The 24,537-nt window shown below is 40.0% G+C and overlaps 1 protein-coding gene across 1 annotated transcript in view; it reads left to right on the top strand.

Moving 5' to 3' along the window:
• The first annotated feature begins 10,892 nt into the window (after nt 1–10,892).
• Nucleotides 10,893–24,537, top strand: part of JHY (junctional cadherin complex regulator) — an 81,827-nt gene continuing 68,182 nt past the window's right edge. The window contains 2 exon segments of the mRNA XM_070383201.1: nt 10,893–11,022; nt 13,517–13,935. Coding sequence (XP_070239302.1) covers nt 13,610–13,935 — 326 coding nt within the window. The 5' untranslated portion in view covers nt 10,893–11,022; nt 13,517–13,609.

The raw sequence follows: 24,537 nt of genomic DNA, 5'->3' as shown, positions 1-24,537 counted from the left end.
AGCGCTATAGGGATGTAACGTACAACTTGATAAATATAACTAACACTGCTATATGAAAAGTTCTAAATCCTAAGAGGTCTTATCACAGCGGAAAAATATTTTTGTTTCTTTAACTGTATATCTATATGAGATGATGGATGTTCACTAAACTCATCATGATAATCATTTCATGGTACATGTAAGTCAAATCATTAAGCGATACACCTTAAATTCATACACTGCTATATGTCAGTTATATCTCAATAAAGCTAGAAGGATCAAAACTGCCTAAGAGAATAGGGGAAAAAGAAAGAAAACATATGTCCACATAAAAACTTGTACCTGAACACTGCTATATCTAAAATGGATAATCAACAAGGACCTACTGTATAGCACAGGGAGCTATTCAGACCTACTGTGTAGCTCTCTCCCAGCCTGGATGGGAGGGGAGTTCAGGGCAGAATGAACACATGTACAGTGTGTGGCTGAGTCCCTTTGCTGTTCACCTGAAACTATCACAACATTGTTAACAGGCTATCCCAATACAAAATTAAAAGTTTAAAAAAAAACAAAACTTGTACCCGAATGTTCATAGCAGCATTATTCATAATCGTGAAAAGGTGGGAACAACCCAATGACTATCAACTGATTAATGAATGAGTAAGACATAGTATATTTATACAGTGGCAATAAAAAGGAATGAAGTACTGATACGTGCTACAATATGGGTGAACCTTGAAAATATTATGCAATAAAAAAAGCCAAGCACACAAACACAAATTCTATGATTCCATTTACATGAAATGTCCAGAAAAGGCAAACCCATAGAGACAGAAAGCAGTTAGTGGTTGGCAATGGCTGACACGAGGGCAGGGAATGAGGAACGGCTGCTTTGGGAGAGGTATTCTGGAATTAAACAGTTGTGATGATCGCCCAGCTTTATGAATACACTAAAAACTACTGAACTGTGTGCTTTAAAGGGGTGAATTGTGCAATGTGTGAATTATATCTCAATAAAGCTGTCATTTTAAAAAATCACTTTGTAGAACTTGTTTGGATCCTGATTTTACCGATTAAAGAAAGACACATGGAAGACAGTCTGGAAATTCTGAACACGACTTAGTGTAAAATGATATGAAAGAGTTGGTAATTTTATTTCAGATGTGACAGTGCCACTGTGGTAGTTTAAAAATTGTCTCATATGCATTCTAAGTACTTATGGATAAAACTGTATAGCAGCTTGGATTTACTTTTAAACAATGCATTGGGAGTACAGAACAGTATGCGTAGAAACAAGATCACTCACAGACTGATCTTTGTTGAAGCTGAATGAAGGTTACTTATGAGTTCATTATACCTTTCTCTCTACTGTTGTATGTTCTTAAACTGCCATAATAAAAATGCCTTAAAATTATTTTTAGACAAGCAAACCAAGGAAACAAAACAGAAGAAGAAAAGCAATCATCACTTGTTAATCTGTATTCCTAAAAACCGTTCTATGGGATCATCTTGTTCCTAAAGCTTTTGATGCCAGCAGGCAGAATTCACCCCCACACACACCCTCGGGCTTGCCCAGCTCTAACTAGTTCTCCTAGAACATTGTTAGCATTCTCTGCACATCTGCCTGTTGAATTGCATTGTCTGTATAAACATATATTTATCACAACTTCACTCCTCTAGAATTCTCAAGACGGGTTATTCTAAACAAGCAAGTTTTTCTGGATGATTGAGAGTTTATCCCTTGAAATTTAAAACATTCTAATATTTTTAGATAAAAATCTTTGTAAAATATATTGCATGACTTTTACCTTTCTAGTAGTAAACTGGCCTGTTCTTTACGGGTTTTTTAAATTAATCATTATGAAAATTAATCATGCTTACTGTAGTACTGGGATTCCACAGAGGGTTTTCAGCTATACAGTGGCTTGTTGCCTACACCAAAGGACCCCCAGGTGGCTCTGGGTCTTTCTGAACATCTCTTATGTCACTCATGTTCCTTCACTTCCTGGTATTGTCCTTTCTGTCCTCAGAGTGCCGTCTCTCCCCATTCGTAATTTATTACTTTGAATTTAACATGTAAGTGAAGGAACAAGACACTTTGATTTGTTAGAATTACAGAGTAACCACACTTTCCAGCTATGTGCTCAGTTGACTCAATGGACATGAATTTGAGCAGACTCTGGACAGGGAAGCCTGGCATCCTGCAGTCTGTGGGGTTGCAAACAGTCCAACCCGACTTAGTGACTGAACAACAACAACAATCTATTTTAATAATTTTTTGACCTGTTTTTCTCATTCTTCTTTTTCAGTTAGTTCAGCATCAGATTGCCAGCTTAATTCTGAACAGATGATACATGCAAAAGCACTTTGCAAATCCTGGGAAATTGCTAATCATACATAAATTATCATCGTTATTTCCATGAAAGTCGCTCAGTTGTGTCTGACTCCTTGCGACCCCATGGGCTGTAGACTGCCAGGCTCCTCTGTCCATAGAATTCTCCAGGCAAGAATACTGGAGTGGGTAGCCGTTCCCTTCTCCAGGGGATCTTCCTGACCCAGGAGTCAAACCGGAATCTCCTCCATTGTTGATGGATTCTTTACCATCTGAGCTACCAGGGAAGCAGGAGATAAAAACGATACACTCTACGGCTTTATTTTGTTCATATGCTTCCACCTTATAATCCTTAAGAATTCTGAAGAACACTGTATCACTGTTCTGCTTATTAATTCACTGTCTCTCAGCTTCAAACATACTCATGTACTTGGCTGTCATGCTGGGTTAGCCTCTGCAAACCTTTTACCTTGGCCAGTCGCTCCTTGTTAGGCTCTGCCAGTAGAGGGCAGTAGAGAGACACTACACTTCCCCAGCGTCCTCTACCTCTCAGAATCATCCCGAGGTTTCTTCACCCACACAGCTCAGCCTGTTTCAGTAGCCGCAGCTGGTGCAAGTTTTCCCACTGCTCCCAGAACCAGCTTCAAACGCCTCTTAAAGACACCAACACTCATCAGCTTGGGATCTCCTCCTTCTCCCAGCTCTGGCCCCTTCCTTCCAGCTTCCAGGCGATCATTACAAATTCTTCCCTGTGTTCTCACAGAAATAGGGGTGGTGGTTGATTCCTGTACCTACTGTTCCAAGGACACCTGGGTTCCTTTTTGCTACTTTTCAGTTAATAAATCTTCATGTTAAATTATTTCCATTAAAATTACTGCTGTTGGGCTTCCCTGGTGGCTCAGTGGTAAAGAATCCACCTGCTAATGCAAGAGATCTGCATATCTGAGGTTATTGCTATTTTTCCCGGCACTCTTGATTCCAGCTTGGCTTCTTCCAGCCCAGCATTTCTCATGATGTACTCTGCATAGAAGTTAAATAAGCAGGGTGACAATATACAGCCTTGGCGTACTCCTTTTCCTATTTGGAACCAGTCTGTTGTTCCATGTCCAGTTTTAACTGTTACTTCCTGACCTGCATATAGCTTTCTCAAGAGGCAGATCAGGTGGTCTGGTATTCCCATCTCTTTCAGAATTTTCCACAGTTTATTGTGATCCACACAGTCAAAGGCTTTGGCATAGTCAATAAAGCAGAAATAGATGTTTTTCTGGAACTCTCTTGCTTTTCACATGATCCAGCGGATGTTGGCAATTTGATCTCTGGTTCTTCTGCCTTTTCTAAAACCAGCTTGAACATCTGGAAGTTCACGGTTCACATACTGCTGAAGCCTGGCTTGAAGAATTTTGAGCATTACTTTACTAGCGTGTGAGATGAGTACAATTGTGCGGTAGTTTGAGCATTCTTTGGCATTGCCTTTCTTTGGGATTAGAATGAAGACTGACCTTTTCCACTCCTGTGGCCGCTGCTGAGTTTTCCAAATTTGCTGGCATACTGACTGCAGCACTTTCAAAGCATCATCTTTCAGGACCTGGAACAGCTCAACTGGGATTCCATCACCTCCACTAGCTTTGTTCGTAATGATGATTTCTAAGGCCCACTTGACTTCACATTCCAGGATGTCTGGCTCTAGGTCAGTGATCACACCATCATGATTATCTGGGTCGTGAAGATCTTTTTTGTACAGTTCTTCTGTGTATTCTTGCCACCTCTTCTTAATATCTTCTGCTTCTGTTAGGTCCATACCATTTCTGTCCTTTATCAAGCCCATCTTTGCATGAAATGTTCCCTTGGTATCTCTAATTTTCTTGAAGAGATCTCTAGTTTTTCCCATTCTGTTGTTTTCCTCTATTTCTTTCCGTTGATCGCTGAGGGAGGCTTTCTTATCTCTCCTTGCTATTCTTTGGAACTCTGCATTCAGATGCTTATATCTTTCCTTTTCTCCTTTGCCTTTCACTTCTCTTCTTTTCAAAGCTATTTGTAAGGCCTCCTCAGACAGCCATTTGCTTTTTTACATTTCTTTTCCATGGGGATGGTCTTGATCCCTGTCTCCTGTACAATGTTACGAACCTCCATCCATAGTTCATCAGGCACTCTATCTATCAGATCTAGGCCCTTAAATCTATTTCTCACTTCCACTGTATAATCATAAGGGATTTGATTTAGGTCATACCTGAATGGTCTAGTGGTTTTCCTTACTTTCTTCAATTTAAGTCTGAATTTGGTAATAAGGAGTTCATCATCTGAGCCACAATCAGTTCCTGGTCTTGTTTTTGCTGACTGTATAGAGCTTCTCCATCTTTGGCTGCAAAGAATACAATCAATCTGGTTTTGGTGTTGACCATCTGGTGATGTCCATGTATAGAGTCTTCTCTTGTGTTGTTGGAAGAGGGTGTTTGCTATGACCAGTGCGTTCTCTTGGCAAAACTCTATTAGTCTTTGCCCTGCTTCATTCCATATTCCAAGGCCAAATTTGCCTGTTACTCCAGGTGTGTCTTGACTTCCTACTTTTGCATTCCAGTCCCCTATAATGAAAAGGACATCTTTTTTGGGTGTTAGTTCTAAAAGCTCTTGTAGGTCTTCTAGAACCATTCAACTTCAGCTTCTTCAGCATTTGTGGTTGGGGCATAGGCTTGGATCACTGTGATATTGAATGGTTTGCCTTGGAAACGAACAGAGATCATTCTGTCATTTTTGAGATTGCATCCAAGTACTTCATTTCAGACTCTTTTGTTGACCATGATGGCTGCTCCATTTCTCCTAAGGGATTCCTGCCCACAGTAGTAGATATAATGGTCATCTGAGTTAAGTTCACCCATTCCAGTCCCATTTTAGTTCGCTGATTCCTAGAATGTTGACATTCACTCTTGCCATCTCTTGTTTGACCACTTCCAATTTGCCTTGATTCATGGACCTAACATTCCAGGTCCCATTACTTCATGGGAAATAGATGGGGAAACAGTGGAAACAGTGTCAGACTTTATTTTTTTTGAGCTCCAAAATCACTGCAGATGGTGACTGCAGCCATGAAATTAAAAGACGCTTACTCCTTGGAAGGAAATTTATGGTCAACCTAGATAGCATATTCAAAAGCAGAGACATTACTTTGCCAACAAAGGTCTGCCTAGTCAAGGCTATGGTTTTTCCAGTGGTCATGTATGGATATGAGAGTTGGACTGTGAAGAAAGCTGAGTGCTGAAAAATTGATGCTTTTGAATGGTGGTGTTGGAGAAGACTCTTGAGAGTCCCTTGGACTGCAAGGAGATCCAACCAGTCCATTCTAAAGGAGATCAGTCCTTGGTGTTCATTGGAAGGACTGATGCTAAAGCTGAAACTCCAGTACGTTGGCCACCTCATGCAAAGAGTTGACTCACTGGAAAAGACCCTGATGCTGGGAGGGATTGGGGGCAGGAGGAGAAGGGGACGACAGAGGATGAGATGGCTGGATGGCATCACCGACTCGATGGACATGAGTTTGAGTAAACTCCGGGAGATGATGATGGACAGGGAGGCATGGCGTGCTGCGATTCATGGGGTCACAAAGAGTCGGACACGACTGAGCAACTGAACTGAACTGAATGGAAGAGATGCAAGTTTGACCCTTGGGTCAGGAAGATCCCCTGGAGGAGGAAATAGCAACCCACTCCAGTATTCTTGCCTGGCAAATCCCATGGACAGAGGAGCCTGGCGGGCTACAGCTACACAACTTAGCAACTAAATCACCACCGATATCAACTCTATAATATGCTGGACAGGACTATCCTTGTGGTCCAGTGGTTAAGAATACTCCTACCACTGCAGGGGACACAGGTTCAATCCCTGGTCTGGGAAGATCCCACATGCTGTGAGGCAACTAAACCCCTGCGCTACAACTGCTGAGCCCATGCTCTAGAGCCTGTGCTCATGAACAAGAGAAGCCACCACATCAAAACCAAGAGTAGTGCCCACCGACTGCAACCAGAGAAAGCTTGCACACAACAACAAAGACCCAGCACGACCAAAAATAAAACTAAAAGTTTTAAATGCTGGACAGAATAACACCAATGCTTTCAGCAACCTTGCTTTCATTTCTTCAAGTAACATTGAGGTCCTATTGTATACTCATTCCCTGCTGTCAAAAACATTTTGTTTTTAATCTAACTCTAATACAAAGCTGGATGGCATCACTGACTCAATGGACGTGAATCTGAGTGAGCTCCAGAAGTTGGTGATGGACAGGGAGGCCTGGCGTGCTGTGATTCATGGGGTCGCAAAGAGTCGGACACGACTGAGCAACTGAACTGAACTGAATATAAAGCAGAATAAAAAGCAGCAAAATTGAGTACTCAAGATATTTTCCAACACTCTGTGTTTGCTATCATTAATGACACCACTGTAGAAGAATTTTCACATCTTTGAAGATAGTTAATCAAATCTCTTTTTGGGTTTAACACTATTTTAATATGAATACAATCCCCAATCCTTCTTTACTCTTCTTCAAAAATTTTTAATAGTGAAACATTCTACATACACATAAATGTACAGCTTAATAAATTGCTATAAAATGAACATCTATGTAGCTAGCATTAAGTAAGGAAATATAATCTCAAATTGGCAAAATGGTTGTCTGAGGAGACCTTATAAATAGCTGAGAAAAGAGGAGAAGCAAAAGGTAAAGGAGAAAAGGAAAGATATGCCCATCTGAATGCAGAGTTCTGAAGAACAGCAAGGAGAGGTAAGAAAACCTTTTTAAGTGAACAATGCAAAGAAATAGAGAAACCATACTTAATATTTTGTAATAACCTATAATGGAAAATAATCTAAAAGAGAATATAAATATCTAGACATATGGAGATGTATAGATGTATACAAATATATATGATATATATATAACTGAATCACTTTGCTGTACACTTGAAAGTAACACAATATTGTAAATCAACTAAACTTCAAACTAATTCATTAAAAAAATGCCCCTGTGGAGGGGTTCTCTAGTGGTCCAATAGTTAAGAATCCACCTTGCAATGCAAGGGACACAGGTTCGATCCCTGGGCTGAGACGATCCCACGTGCTGCAGAACAACTAGGCCCGTGTGCCATAACTACTGAGCTGGCAGCACTCTAGAGCCTGAGAGCCGAGACTTCTAAAGCCTGTGCGTCTAGAGCCTGTGCTCTACCAAGAGAAGCCTGCACACCAACAGAGTAGCCCCCACTCGCAGCAACTAGAGAATGCCCGTGTGCAGCAACGAAGACCCACCACAGCCAAAAAGTAAATAAACAAATCTTTTTTAAATGCTACTGTTAAAAATATATATATTTCCAAATCAGTCAGGGGCCTCTTTGTCAGCTCCATCTATATTTATCTCAATAAAATACAAGAAAGTGGGAGGAAGGAAAAAAGGAGTACATCAAGGCTGTATATTGTCACCCTGTTCATTTAACTTATATGCAGAGTACATCATGAGAAACGCTGGACTGGAAGAAACACAAGCTGGAATCAAGATTGCCGGGAGAAATATCAATAACCTCAAAATGCAGATGAGTGAAGAGGAACTAAAAAGCCTCTTGATGAAAGTGAAAGTGGAGAGTGAAAAAGTTGGCTTAAAGCTCAACATTCAGAAAACGAAGATCATGGCATCCGGTCCTGTCACTTCATGGCAAATAGATGGGGAAACAGTGGAAACAATGTCAGACTTTATTTTTTTGAGCTCCAAAATCACTGCAGATGTTGATTGCAGCCATGAAATTAAAAGACGCTTACTCCTTGGAAGGAAAGTTATGACCAACCTAGATAGCATGTTCAAAAGCAGAGACATTACTTTGCCAACAAAGATTCATCTAGTCAAGGCTATGGTTTTTCCTGTGGTCATGTATGGATGTGAGAGTTGGAATGTGAAGAAAGCTGAGCGCCGAAGAATTGATGCTTTTGAACTGTGGTGTTGGAGAAGACTCTTGAGAGTCCCTTGGACTGCAAGGAGATCCAGCCAGTCCATTCTGAAGGAGATCAGCCCTGGGATTTCTTTGGAAGGAATGATGCTAAAGCTGAAACTCCAGTACTTTGGCCACCTAATGAGAAGAGTTGACTCATTGGAAAAGACTCCGATGCTGGGAGGGATTGGGGGCAGGAGGAGAAGGGGACGACAGAGGATGAGATGGCTGGATGGCATCACTGACTCGATGGACGTGAGTCTGAGTGAACTCCGGGAGTTGGTAATGGACAGGGAAGCCTGGCGTGCTGCGTTTCATGGGGTCGCAAAGAGTTGGACACGACTGAGCGACTGATCTGATCTGATCTGATCTGAATGCAATTTGACGAGCAAATAATAAATCACTGTTGAACTAAAAGTCAAAGGTGACAGGAAATAGATATTTTTTAAAATAATAATAGCATCAACCACAAGCATATGAAACAAAATTAGGATGTAGCTTTTATCTTGTCAACCATACATTCCTAAGTCATAATCAAATCAAACAAATCAAGCAGTGTTGTAGGGTTCAATTATTTTACCATAATAAAGGTTATATTTCCCTTGTCAAAAAATCTAACTCTAATAAAAAGCAGAATAAAAATAGCAAAATTGAGTACTAATGATGTTTTCCAATTCTCTGTGTTTCCTATCATTAATGAGGCAACTGGTATTGAAGAACTGAAGAATTTTTGTATCTTTGAAGACAGTTATCCAAATCTATTTGAGGTTTTAATTCTGTGTTAATATGAATATAATTCCCACCACTTCCTTTCTTTACTCATCTTTGAAGATTTTTTAAATAGTGAAATATTCTATACACACATAAGTGTATAGCTTAATGAATTGTTCTAAAATGAATATCTACGTAACCAGCATTAAAAGTCAGAAAATACAATCTCAAAGGCACTCTATCCCCAAATCCCCACACTGCCCTGCCCACCAGAACTGACCACAATCCTAAATTTATGAGATTCACTTTTTTTATATAGTTTTCTCCACTAAGTATCCCTGGAGAAGGAAATGGCAATCCACTCCAGTATTCTTGCCTGGAAAATTCCATGAACGGAGGAGCCTCGTGGGCTACAGTCCATGGGGTCACAAAGAGTTGGACACTTTCTTTTTCCACTAAGTATGTATCCATAACCATAATGCAGTTCAATTTTGCCTTTTAAAACTATTTATGTGCAAAATCATACAATGTATTGGGGTGTTTTTTTAACTCAATATTGTATTTTAATATGCCTCTGTTTTATTGCATGCAGATGTATTTCATTAATTTTTGCTATTGTATAGTATGTCAGTATATGAAATCAGTTCAGTCGCTCAGTCATATCCAACTCTTTGTCACCCCATGGACTGCAGCACACCAGGCCTTCCTGTCCATCACCAACTCCCGGAGTTTACTCAAATTCATGTCCATTGAGTCGGTGATGCCATCCAACCATCTCATCCTCTGTTGTTCCCTTCTCCTCCCGCCTTCAATCTTTCCCAGAATCAGGGTCTTTTCAAATGAGTCAGTTTTTCACATCAGGTGGCCAAAGTATTGGAGTTTCAGCTTCAATATCAGTCCTTCCAATGAATATTCAAGACTGATTTCCTTTAGGATGGACTGCTTGGATCTCCTTGCTGTCCAAGGGACTCTCAAGAATCTTCATTAACACCACCGTTCAAAAGCATCAATTCTTTGGTGTTCAGCTTTCTTCACAATCCAACTCTCACATCATACATGACTCCTGGAAAAACCACAGCTTTGACTAGACAGACCTTTTTTTGGCAAAGTAATGTCTCTGCTTTTTAATATGCTGTCTAGGTTGGTCATAACTTTTCTTCCAAGGAGCAAGTATCTTTTAATTTCATGGCTGCAGTCACCATCTGCAGTGATTTGGGAAATACTACAATTAAATTAACTATTCTATTGTTGATGGATATTTCAGTTATTTCCAGTTTGGGTACACATAAGCATACGCAGGTGGGAGGTAAACACCTAAAATGTGAAATTGCTGAATCACAGGGTACACATCCAAGCTAATGTGTAGCCATTTTCCAAAGTATCTACACGAACTCACACTCCCGTCTGAAGTATATGTGGGATCTTTGCCAAATCATCCTCCCCAACCCTGGACGCTGTCAAGTATTAAAATGTTTGCCCACATGGTGAGTGTGGCCGGTATCCACAGTGGCTTTACTTTATCCTCTTCTGATTATTAACCTTTTCCATCCACAACATATAATTATTGGCCACTGGATTTCTTCTGTGAAATTTCTGTCCAAGTCATCTGCCCATTTTTAAATTGGATTCTTTGCTTTCTTAATTTGTAGTTCTTTACATACTCCCTTCCCACTCGGTGGCCTGTCTTTCCTTGATTTTCAACTTTGGAAAAGCCAGTATGGACTGCGAGCGGCTTCATTGGGAGTTTCCGGGATCCTGGGAGCTGTGCCCTAGACGCGGTCATCACAACCCGTCCCACCCTCTCCACCTGGACCGACTAGATCTGGCACTGTGTAACGGGGGATGCCGGGATGGATAGCACAGGCCCCGCCCTCTCGCTGAGGCTCCGCCCACAGCCGGGCGGCCAGAGTCGCGCGCGGGGCTGGCTCTGTTGGCCCCGGTCTCCAGGGCAGCACTGGGAGACGCAGGGCGGGACCGGGAGGCGCCAGCACTGAGGATGCGGGGCCTCCAGGGTCGCGGCAGCCAGGAACACCCGGCAAGGTGACAGGCGGTTGCCTCCCAAACAGGGTGTGCAGTGTGCCCGAGCAGGGATTGGGGGTGGACGGTGGGACCGGGGATGGGGATAGGAGAAAACCTCTCAAGGAAAGTGATCCAAGTGGGGAGAAAAGGGAGCCCACAGGCGGGAGCACTTGGGACCCAGACAGGAAGGACAGACGGTGGCCGAGCAGGGACGGAGCCCAGGGGCCGGTGGTCGGGATCTAGGAAGACTTTGGCGCCCAGACTCCCAGAACAGCCCTGACCTGGGTTGATCAGGCCGGTCCGGGCCATCAGACCCACCGGATAACCCATCACTTCCTGGGCCTTAAAACGCCGCTGGCTGCCGAGTCTTGTCCATCAGAGAATAGGTGGAGGGAGGAAATAAATGCCACGCCCCCTTGGGCAGCTTAGGACTTGTTCCAAAACAGGGTAACTTTTCCTCTGCACTCATCTTGGTGGATGAACCCTTGAAGGAGGGCTACATTTCACCTACAGAAGGAAGTGTGTTCCTCCCAATACTAATGTAATGGGCTGGGCCCAAGGATCTTGACGGGACCCCTTGGGAACGAGGGGTTTCTTGGTGCCTCTAGTCTTGTTTACTTAGGAGATACGTCAGCCGGTCTTTGTCTGAAATTTCAGTGAAAAACTTTGTCCAGTAGGGAGCCACATTCACTGCATTTAGAAGTCCCACTTTCTAATTTATTTCAGCCATCAGCTTTTCCTTTTTTAATCCCATGCTTTTATAAAATCACACCTCCACAGATGACCCAACTTGGATGGTATCTGGCTTTGCTCTCTTCATTATCTCCCAAACATCAACAACAAAAATCGTATCTTTTCCTATGAACATTTTTAATTAACTCTAAGAAACCCTAGTCTATGTCATTTAAGAAACTAAGAGAAATTGAAGGGACTGAATTATTTCATGAAGCAACAGTTCCAAATTGAAATACAATGACTATTTCAAGCTTTTTAAGATCCCAAGTACAGTGACTTGAACTCTTAAAGATGTATTATTACAAACTGTTTTGGTTAAAATGTGTTAGTATTTGAGGGATTTGCTGCTTTCTAAAAATATCCTAAAAGCGAAGGTTGATCCATTTATCAAAATTAATTATTTTTTAAATAAGGCAATTAATACGAACAGTTTGACAAATAATATGTTAGTCTACCAAGAGGGGGGAACTTTAAGTTAAAAAGAAAACCATAGATATTTAAATATCATATGTATTTCAATATGAATGTTACCTTTGGTCTCTTTTGTTTGTTACGGTGCTTTCCTCCAAGGAGTTACCGATGTTCCATAGAAGCGTTAGCAACAAGGTCAACTAGGACTAAAAAGAAGGTCGTGTTATTTAATTAAAGAAAGGATTTGCCAAAAGAACAGGAGTAGACCATTAAAAGAAATTTTACAGTAATCTCTGATCAGAAAGGTTGTTTCTGTTATCTGACCTACAGGGGGGAAAAATGGCATAAAGGCAGTGAGATAGAAGACAGAGCAAACAGAAATGCCAGCTAGAGATGAAAGGAAGCACAATCCAAAAACATCATTTCCTTTCAATCGTATCTGAACTCAAAGCACCCTTTCCGTAAACCATCTCATGGGTCTTTATGACAGCCCTCTGAGACAGGGAGGGCTCACTTGGAATCATACTCTTAAGCGAGTTAGAAGGGACCCCAGCTGTATTCAGGCCAATCTTCCACCCAGCCAACATTCCCCAGGACAGCATCCCTTTCAGGTCCACGTGGATACCCAGCCTCTGCTATGAATCACTGAATGGCAGAATTCACAAGGCCATCAAATCTTTTGTTGAACAGTTTTGATCGTTATCATGGGGTTTTTATTAATACTGAGCTGAAGTTGATCTCCATGTTACATCCACCTAAATTACGTATTCCTACCTGGTAGCAACCTGGACATCAAAAAGTCTTTCAAATGAAAAGTCAGCCAGTATAGGTCTAGTAACAAACTAGTTTCCATCATCTTTTCAGTTCCAACTGTGGAAACCATACTGTCTCCCCCTCCTTTATTTTCCAAAAGGCAGACCCTTGAACCTGTTTTACTCTGTCTGTAAATACTACTGAACACGGCATATATATATATATATATATATATATATATATATATATATATATATAAGTGCCCTGGGTATTGGAAATAAGGCATTGAAGTACTATCCGTAATTACCCATTTGGCTTTGTCCAATCTTATCTGTAACAGGCTCTTGGAAGCTAGAGAAAGGATTCCAGTCATTTGATTTCCTCAAAAAAGCTGCATTTGATTATTCAGACTGTTTATGAGCTCTGCAGCAGAAGTGTTCCTGTAGATGGAAAAACACAATAGTTTTTCTGATAGACCTTTCTCATACTTACAAAAGGGTGCATACAAAAGCCTGCAGATAATATAATGAGGTTCTCTTACTTATTTAATTTTTTGATTAATATTGGAATTAGAGATTTTAATTGTCACAGAATAACATAAATATAATTTTTTTAGGCAAATGCTTTTGTGAACCACAACTTTAAATATCCAGCCAGCTGCTGCCATCCACAAGAGAGAATCCCTGTTCATTTTTGTATTTTTCTCAAGATGAGTCATAGTAAATTCATTCCCAAGGTGTGTATTCAATCTCCTGTTCATCACACCAACTTAAAGGTCCAGTCCACAGAGCCATCTTTTAAGAAAGAAGACTTACATTTGATTTCAAAAGACTTTTTGGAATCTGACTCAGAAAGCCCCACTCAAAAGATCAAGTCCCAGTCTGACCTTGAAGACCAAATTCAGGACAACGACATGGAGCCTGACAGCCTAGAGGAGGAGAACTTGAGTGAGACGGAAGAGGAAGCAAGCAGAAAAGCAGCTCAGAGGGCCAAGAAGGAAAACCTCCACACCCAAGATGCTGCTGCAATTAACAGGTAAGAAATTGGCTTGTGTAAGAAACAGTGGGTTCTGAGATGCATAATTATTGGTACTGTCCCAAGTGAAAGTAAGGACAGGCTCTTGTTTTGGGATTTTTTTTTTATAGTGGATACAATTGATTTACAATGTTGTATTACTTTCAGGTATGCAAAGTGATTCAGTTATAGGTATACATATATCTAATTCTTTTTTCATTCTTGTCCCATTCTTTTCTTTTTTCAGTATTACCGAATATTGAGTAGAACTCCCTATACTATACAGTAGGTCCCTGTTTATTATCTGTTTTATTTATAGTAGTGTGTACATGTTAATTGCAAACTCTTCGTTTATCCCTCCCCCTGAACAACCTTTCCCCTTTGGCAACCAGAAGTTCATTTTCTAAGTCTATGAGTCTGTTTCTGAACAGGCTCTTGTAACGAGCTCCTTTGTGATGTGTGTGAGACAGATCTCCGAGAAGTTAAGGACAGCTTAGAGCCAAGATTTTTGATGAGAATAGTTATTAACGATAAGGACATTTGTATTTCTTATGGTCCTTACTTCCTGTCCATATTCAAAGGTGCTACGACCTCACCTTGGAGAAATCCCAGAAAGCCTAATCTAGAAAAGTGCCATGATCGTGGACTCAGATGTTCTTGAGTGGGTCGAGGCAATGGTGTTTAGTGTATAATTTGAAATAAGTCCCTTTTAGTCTTCTGCAGCTCATGTTTTCTCTCCTGTGAAATGAGCCAGCCTGCTTCTCTCACAAGATTGCCATCACGTCAGTGAAGTACATTGTTGGGGGGAACTTGAGACCTCTACCTGATCCAGGAGAGGTCTACCTTCCTGGGCTTATATAATCCCAGAGATTTAATTTCTTTAATCATTAGTATTTAGGGTGTATTCACTTTATGCTAGAAGCTACCAAAACATCTAAGAAGATATTAAATGAGTGCAATATTATTCAGTTTTAGTGAAAATATAAGTGACACACTACAGTATTGAAGTTCAAAGCCATTGATTAGAAAGGGATCTTGAGATGGTGGTGAGTTACAAAGCATCTGAAGCAGACCAAGTGGTTTCAGATTCTGCCACCGACTAGTTGTGTGACCTTGGCCAAGCCCATTTAAACTCTCTGTGCCTCAGCTCCTCATCAGTAAAAATGGGATAATAATAGTAGTTATCTCACAGTTTATTGTAAGGCTAAAATCAGTGTGTGTGTGCGTTTCATATATATATATATATATATATATATATAGTGCTTCAAACAGTGACTCTTAATAAGTTATGTATGTGTTAGATTAAAAAAAAAAAAACAAACACTCTTCTACCATGTTTCCCCCCCATAAAACCAAAGCTGAAGGGTTGAGGAGGAGCAATGATATAAAGTCAGAAGTAGGGCTTAATTTTGTTAGCCAACTAATAAGAGTGCATGGGATTGTAGAAAATAATGCCTTACCTTATTCTCTTAAGTTTAAGGAAATAATTTTTATAAATGTGCAGTATAAACTGCTTTTATTTTTTTGAGTTGGAATATAGCTGCTTTACCATGTTGTATTAGTTTCTGCTGTACAACAAAGTGAATCAGCTATGTATACATATATCCCCTCCCTCCTGGACCCTCTTTGTGTTAGATGTTTTTTAACTTAGAGCTAAAGTAAATTGAGGAAAGTTTATTGGAAGGCTTAGAACTTGGGCAGGCAGGGTTTTGGAAACCAGGCAAGATTTTGGGAAAAAAGAACAGAATTAACATGAGTGTGTGTGGCCCATTGAGCCCCATTTGATGACAGAGGATGTTTTTTGAATGTAGGGAAATTAGAGGAGGAGCCTGCTTACAAGGGCCTTTGTGGTTACCACCAGCCCATGCCACAGATATGACATTGAACACAGAACTCAAATGATGTTTCCCAAGAGTACACTCCTGGCACAGGCTTTCATGGGAGCCAGAATGAGAGCCCAGCCCTATGTCTTTCCCCCCTTTCTTCTTTCCTTCTTTCTCTTTCACTGAAGATACCAAGTTGAATCAAGCTCGTCTGCTTCTTAGGGGCTGTTGGAGTAGAGTAAGTCCCCTATATACGAACCTTCAAGTCATGAACTTTCAAAGATATGAACATATTATAAACTCTAACAGTACAGTGCTATAAAGGCAATTTTGTTAGTTGGGTACTGAGGGTAGCTTTGTTAGACTTACAAATATATTGGACTTAACTGATCTTAACTGACTTAACCATCTTGGAATGGAACTCATTCGTATATAGGAGACTTACTGACAAGTGATAAATGCTATAACTGAGGTGCAGCCACAGAGTTAGGGGGTAAAAGAGGCTTCAGTTCAGTTCAGTTGCTCAGTCATGTCCGACTCTTTGCGACCCCATGAATCGCAGCACACCAGGCCTCCCTGTCCATCACCAACTCCCAGAGTTCACTCAGACTCACGTCCATTGAGTCAGTGATTCCATCCAGCCATCTCATCCTCTGTCGTCCCCTTCTCCTCCTGCCCCCAATCCCTCCCAGCATCAGAGTCTTTTCCAATGAGTCAACTCTTCGCATGAGGTGGCCAAAGTACTGGAGTTTCAGCTTTAGCATCTTTCCTTCCAAAGAAATCCCAGGGCTGATCTCCTTCAGAATGGACTGGTTGGATCTCCTTGCGGTCCAAGGGACTCTCAAGAGTCTTCTCCAACACCAGAGTTCAAGAGGCTTAGGAAGGCTTTAACCAGCTCTCCGCTCCTGACTGAACGGGGTTGGATATACCCAGAGGAAAAAACATAGGTTCTTGGGAGGACAATAAGATGAAGCAGTATTCAAGGAAGATTATTCTGCAAGCTGGTGCATTATGAATTAGACGGTAAAAACACAGTAAAGAGACCACCAGATGGTAGTAATTATAATGACAACAGTAATAGTAACATCATCTCTTTTGAAAGGCCATTGTAACTTCACTCAATTCTTCATTGCAATCCCACAAGAAAGTGCTGCTATTCCCATTTTACAGGTCAGGAAAATGAAGCTGACAGAGATGAAGTCACCTAACATCAGAGTGCTTTGTTACTGATGTTGAGGGTTTCTTTTTTTTTTTTTTTAATACTTTGTTTATTTATTTACTTTGGCCATGCTGTGCAGCCTGCAGGATCTTAGTTCCCCAACCGGGGATCGAACCTGGGCCACAGCAGTGAAAGCGCCAAGTCCTAACCACTGGAACACCAGGGAATTCCCTGAGGTTTTTAATTAAGAAAAAATTCTAACCCATAGAAAAGTACAGAGAAAAATACCATCTCACCCTTACTGCCATATTTCAGATATATTTTTTAAAACAAAATGTTGAAGATAGTTTCCTTGTTCCTCTTCTCACACCTGTCTTCCTCCTCAGAGATAACCAACGCATACTTTTCTTCCGACCTTGCCGCGCAGCCCGTGGGATCTCAGTTTCCTGATCAGGGACAAGACCCTCATGGTGGAAGCGTGGAGTCTTAACCACTGGACCACCAGGGAAGTTCCAACCAATACATACTCTTATATGAGTATATTTCCTTCATAGCAAGTTTTAATTCATTTCCTTCACAGCTAATGAGTGGAGACATACGTATATAAAGAATTGCTAGGACTTGGTGACAATTTAGAACTGGGGTTGGAAAGAACAAGAGAAGGCAAAGATTACTTTAAGGTTCTGACAACAAAAGCATTGTCAGAATACTTGTCCTGAGCCCAATCCCTGTGCCAGACACTTGACATATATCATCTTATTTAATCCTTTTGGCAGCCCCAACAGGTGGACACTATCATGATCCCATCTTAGAGACTGCAAATAAGGCTTACAGAAGCTGGTTACTTATTTCACCAGGGGCGTGGTAGAGCAGCAAACTCCTGCAGTCTGACTCTATGCTTTAAACCATGTTTCTATTGTAGCACTAATCTAAGAGAGTCATAGTTTCCTAGGAAATAAATGGTAGTTTTATTTATAGAAACAGGGCATCAGAAAGGATAGGTATTCTTGTCTGTACTTTTACGAGGAAGAAACCAAGGCAAGGATCCATTATGTGACCTCATTTCCCCTATGTTGAGTTTTTCCTCTTAGAACAGTTTTCAGAGACCTGACTTTAACCTTGCTTTTTACCCAAGGACAATGTAAATACTATTCAATGTATTTTTTAAATTTATTTCTTTATTGGAGGATAATTGCTTTACCAGAATTTTGTTGTTTTCTGTCAAACCTCAACATGAATCAGCCACAGGTATACATACATCCCCTCCCTTTTGAACCTCCCTCCCAACTCCCTCCCCCTCCCACCCCTCTAGGTGGATAGAGCCCGTTTGAGTTTCCTGAGTCATACAGCAAATTCCCATTGGCTATCTATTTTACATATGGTAATGTTATTCTTTCCATACATCTCACCCTCTCCTCCCCTCTCCCCATGTCCATAAGTCTATTCTCTAAGTCTGTTCTCCATTGCTGCCCTATAAATAAATTCCCTGGTACCATTTTTCTAGATTATGTATATATGCATTAGAATACAATATTTATCTTTCTGACTCACTTCACTCTGTATAATAGGTTCTAGGTTCATCCACCTTATCAGAACCGACTCAAATGCATTCCTTTTTATGGCGAGTAATATTCCATTGTGTATATGTACCACAACTTCTTTATCCACTTATCTGTCGATGGACATCTAGGTTGCTTCCAGGTTGCTTCCATGTTCTAGCTACAGTAAATGGTTCTGCAATGAACAATGGGATACATGTGTCTGTTTCAGTTTTGGTTTCCTCAGGGTATATGCCTAGAAGTGGGATTGCTGGGTCCTATGGTGGTTTTATTCCTAGTTTTGTAAGGAATCTCCATACCGTCTTCCACAGTGGCTGTATCAATTTACATTCCCACCAACAGTGCAAGAGCGTTCCCTTTTCTCCACACTCTCTCCAGCATTTATTGTTTGTAGACTTTTTGATGATGGCCATTCAGACTGGTGTGAGGTGGTATCTCATTGTAGTTTTGATTTGCATTTCTCTAATAATGAGCGATATTGAGCATCTTTTCATGTGTTTGTTAGCCATCTGTATGTCTTCTTTGGAGAAATGTCTATTTAGGTCTTTTCCCCCACTTTTTGATCAGGTTGTTTTTCTGTCATTGAGTTGTATGAGCTGCTTGTATATTTTGGAAATTAATCCTTTGTCAGTTGTTTCATTTGCTATTATTTTCTCCCATTCTGAGGGTTGTCTTTTCACCTTGCTTATAGTTTCCTTTGCTGTGCAAAAGCTTTTAAATTTAATCAGATCCCACTTGTTTACTTTTGTTTTTATTTCCATTACTCTAGGAGGTGGGTCATAGAGGATCTTGCTTAGATTTATGTCATCAAATGTTCTGCTTATGTTTTCTTCTAAGAGTTTTATAGTTTATGGTCTTACATTTAGATCTTTAATCCATTTTGAGTTCATCTTTGGGTATGGTGTTAGGAAGTGTTCTAATTTCATTATTTTACATGTGGCTATCTAGTTTTCCCAGAACCATTTATTGAAGAGGCTATCTGTGCCCCATTGTATATTCTTGCCTCCTTTGTCAAAAATAAGGTACCCATAGGTGCAAGGGTTTATTTCTGGGCTTTCTGTCTTGTTCCATTGGTCTATATTTCTGTTTTTGCACCAGAACCATACTGTCTTGATGACTGTAGCTTTGTAGTATAATCTGAAATCAGGAAGGTTGATTCCTCCAGCTCAATGCTTCTTTCTCAAGACTGCTTTGGCTATTTGGGGTCTTTTGTGTTTCCATAAATTGTGAAATATTTTGTTCTAGTTCTGTGAAAAATGTCATTGGTAATTTGATAAGGATTGCACTGAATCTGTAGATTGGATTTGGTAGGATACTCGTTTTCACAATATTGATTCTTCCTACCCAGGAACATGGAATATCTCTCCATCTGTTTATGTCATCTTTGATTTTTTTCATCAGTGTCTTATAATTTTCTGTATACAGTCCTTTTGTCTCCTTAGGTAAGTCTATTCCTAGATATTTAATTCTTTCTGTTGCAATGGTGAATAGGATTGATTCCTTAATTTCTCTGATTTTTCATTGTTAGTAAATAGAAATGCAAGTGATTTCTGTGTATTGATTTTGTATCCTGCAACTTTGCTAAATTCACTGATTAGCTCTAGTAATTTTCTGATAACTATCTTTAGGGTTTTCTATGTACAGTATCATGTCACCTGCAAACAGTGAGAGCTTTACTTCTTTTCCGATCTGGATTCCTTTTACTTTTCTTCTCTGACTGCTGTAGCTAGGACTTCCAGAACTATGTTGAAAAATAGCAGTGAAAGTGTATACCCTTGTCTTGTTCCTGATCTTAGGGGGAATGCGTTCAATTTACACCATTGAGAATAATGTTTGCTGAAGGTTTATCATACATGGCCTTTACTATTTTGAGGTAGGTTCCTTCTATGCCCATTTTTTGAAGAGTTTTAATCATAATGGGTGCTGAATTTTATCAAAGGCTTTTTCTGCATCTATTGAGATGATCATATGGTTTTTCTTTCAATTTGTTAATATGGTTGACTTGCATATATTGAAGAATCCTTACATTCCTGGAATAAATCCAACTTATTCATGGTGTATGAGCTTTTTGATGTGTTGCTGAATTCTGTTTGCTAAAATTTTTGTTGAGGATTTTTGCATCTATGTTCATCAGTGATATTGGCCTGTTCAGTTCAGTTGCTCAGTCGTGTCCGACTCTTTGCGACCCCGTGAATCGCAGCACGCCAGGCCTCCCTGTCCATCACCAACTCCTGGAGTTCACACAGACTCACGTCCATCGAGTCAGTGATGCCATCCAGCCATCTCATCCTCTGACGTCCCCTTCTCCTCCTGCCCCCAGTCCCTCCCAGCATCAGAGTCTTTTCCAATGAGTCAACTCTTCGCATGAGGCGGCCAAAGTACTGGAGTTTCAGCTTCAGCATCATTCCCTCCAAAGAAATCCCAGGGCTGATCTCCTTCAGAATGGACTGGCTGGATCTCCTTGCAGTCCAAGGGACTCTCAAGAGTCTTCCCCAACACCACAGTTCAAAAGCATCAATTCTTCGGCACTCAGCCTTCTTCACAGTCCAACTCTCACATCCAGACATGACCACAGGAAAAACCATAGCCTTGACTAGACGGACCTTTGCTGGCAAAGTAATCTCTCTGCTTTTGAATACGCTATCTAGGTTGGTCATAACTTTCCTTCCAAGGAGTAAGTGTCTTTTAATTTCATGGCTACAGTCACCATCTGCAGTGATTTTGGAGCCCAAAAAAATAAAGTCTGACACTGTTTCCACTGTTTCCCCATCTATTTCCCATGAAGTGATAGGACCAGATGCCACGATCTTCATTTTCTGAATGTTGAGCTTTAAGCCAACTTTTTCACTCTCCTCTTTCACTTTCATCTAGAGGCTTTTGAGTTCCTCTTCACTTTCTGCCATAAGGGTGGTGTCATCTGCATATCTGAGGTTATTGATATTTCTCCCGGCAATCTTGATTCCAGCTTGTGCTTCTTCCAGCCCAGCGTTTCTCATGATGTACTCTGCATAGAAGTTAAATAAGCATTGTGACAATATACAGCCTTGACGTACTCCTTTTCCTATTTGGAACCAGTCTGTTGTTCCATGTCCAGTTCTAACTGTTGCTTCCTGACCTGCACACAGATTTTCCTTTTTTTATGTTATCTTTGTCTGTTTTTGTTATCAGGGTGATGGTGGCCTCGTAGAATGAGTTTGGAAGTATTTCTTCCTCTGCAATTTTTTGAAAGAGTTCTAGAAGGATAGGCATTAGCTCTTCTCTAAATGTTTGATAGAATTCTCCTGTGAAGCCATCTGGTCCTGGGCTTTTGTTTTGGGGGAGATTTTTGATCACAGCTTCAATTTCAGCCCTTATAACTGGGTTGTTTATAATTTCTATTTCTTCCTGGTTCAGTCTTGGAAGATTGAACTTTTCTAAGAATCCGTTCATTTCTTTCAGGTTATCCATTTTATTGCCATAGAGTTGTTCATAATAGTCTCTTATAATCCTTTGTATTTCTTCATTGTCTATTGTAACCTCTCCTTCTTCATTTCTAATCTTGTTGATTTGATTCTTTTCTGTTTTTTTCTTGATGACTCTGGCTAAATAAAGGCTTGTCAATTTTGTTTATCTTCTCAAAGAACCAGCTTTTAGTTTTATCAATCTTTACTATTGTTTCTTTCATTTCTTTTTCATCTATTTCTGCTCAGATCTTTATGATTTCTTTCCTTCTACTAATTTTGGGGTTTTTCTGTCCTTCTTTTTTCAGTTGTTTTGAGTGTAAAGTTAGGTTGTCTATTCAATGTTTTTCTTGTTTCTTAAGGTAGGATTGTATTGCTATAAACTTCCCTCTTAGAACTGCTTTTGCTGCATCCCGTTGGTTTTGAGTTGTCATGTTTTCATTGTCATTTGTTTCTAGAAATTTTCTGATTTCCCTTTTGATTTCTTCAGTAACCTGTTGGTTATTTGGGAACATGTTGTTTAATCTCCATGTCTTTGTGTTTCTTACAGTTTTTTTCTTGTAATTGATATATAGTCTCATACCATTGTGGTTGGAGAAGATCCTTGATATGATTTCAATTTTCTTAAATTTACTGAGGTCTGATTTGTGACCCAAGATGTGGTCTATCATGGAGAATGTTCCATGTACACTTGAGAAGATGTATTCTTCTGCATTTAGATGGAATGTCCGGAAGATATCCTTCTCATCTAATGTATCATTTATGACTTGTGTTTCCTTATTAATTTTCTGTTTGATGATCTGTCCATTGGTGTGAGTGGGGTGTTAAAGTCTCCTACTATTATTGTGTTACTGTCAATTTCTCCTTTTATGTCTGTTAGTGTTTATCTTATGTATTGAGGTGCTCTTATGTTGGGTGCACAGATATTTACAATTGTTATGTCTTCCTCTTGGATTGATCCCTTGATCATTATGTAGTGTCCTTCCTTATCTCTTGTAATATTCTTTAAGGTCTATTTTGTCTGATATGAGAATTGCTACTCCAGCTTTTTTTTCCTCACCATTTTCATGGAATATATTTTTCCATCCTCTCACTTTCAGCCTATATGTGTCTTGAGGTCTGAAGTGGGTTTCTTGTAGACAGCATATATATGGGTCTTATTTTTGTATCCATTCAGCCAGTATGTGTCTTTTGGTTGGAGCATTTAATCCATTTACATTTAAAGTAATTATTGATATATATGTTCCTATTGCCATTTTCTTAATTGTTTGGGGTTGATTTTGTAGATCTTTTTTCTTCTCTTGTATTTCTTAACTATACAAGTCCTTTTAACATTGTTGTAAAGCTGGTTTGGTGGTACTGAATTCTCTTAACTTTTGCTTGTCTGAAAACCTTTTTATTTCTCCATCAATTTTGAATGAGATCCTTGCTGGGTACAGTAATCTTGATTGTAGATTTTTCCCTTTCAGTACTTTAAGTATATCCTGCCATTCCCTTATGGCCTGAAGAGCTGAAAGACCAGCTGTTAAGCGTATGGGGTTTCCCTTGTATGGGGTTTTCCCTTGCTGCTTTTAATATTCTTTCTTTGTGTTTAGTCTTTATTAGTTTAATTAGTATGTGTCTTGGTGTTTCTTCTTGGGTTTATCCTGTATGGGACTCTTTTTGCCTCTTAGACTTGATTGACTATTTCCTTTTCCATATTGGGGAAATTTTCAACTATAATCTCTTCAAAAACTTTCTCATACTCTTTTTTTCCTGGGACCCCTATAATTTGAATGCTGGTGCGTTTGATATTGTCCCAGAGGTCTCTGAGACTGTCCTCAGTTCTTTTCATTCTTTTTACTTTATTCTGCTCTTCAGAAGTTGTTTCTACCATTTTATCTTCCAGCTCACTGATTCATTCTTCTGCTTCAGATATTCTGCTAGTGATTCCTTCCAGAGTATTTTTGATTTCAGTAATTGTGTTGTTTGTCTCTGTATGTTTATTCTTTAATTCTTCTAGGTCCTTGTTAATTGATTCTTGCATTTTCTCCATTTTGTTTTCAAGGTTTTTGACCATCTTTACTATCATTATTCTGAATTCTTTTTCAGGTAGTTTGCCTATTCCCTCTTCATTTATTTGGACTTCTGTATTTCCAGTTTGTTTCTTCATTTGTGTAGTATTTCTCTACCTTTTCATTATTTTTTTTTAAACTTATTGTGTTTGAGGTCTCCTTTTCCCGGGGTTCAAGGTTGAATTCTTTCTTCCTTTTGATTTCTGCCCTCCTAAGGTTGCTCCAGTGGTTTGTGCAAGCTTCATATAGGGTGAGATTTGTGCTGTTTTTGTTTGTTTGTTTGTTTTTCCTCTGATGGGCAAGGCTGAGTGAGGTGGTAATCCTGTCTGCTGACTGAGTAGGTATTTTTGTTTTGTTTGTTGTTTAGATGAGGCGCCCTGCACAGGGTGCTACTGGTGGTTGGGTGATGCCAGGTCTTGTATTCAAGCGGTTTCCTTTGTGTGAGTTCTCATAGCATAGGAACCTGGAATGTCAGGTCCATGAATCAAGGCAAATTGGAAGTGGTCAAACAAGAGATGGCAAGAGTGAACATCGACATTCTAGGAATAAGCAACCTAAAATGGACTGGAATGGGTGAATTTAACTCAG

Source organism: Bos mutus, chromosome 15, assembly GCF_027580195.1.
Source record: "Bos mutus isolate GX-2022 chromosome 15, NWIPB_WYAK_1.1, whole genome shotgun sequence".
Taxonomy (NCBI): Eukaryota; Metazoa; Chordata; class Mammalia; order Artiodactyla; family Bovidae; genus Bos; species Bos mutus.
Note: the sequence above shows the minus strand (reverse complement) of the source record. Positions and strands in the feature narration are given on the sequence as shown.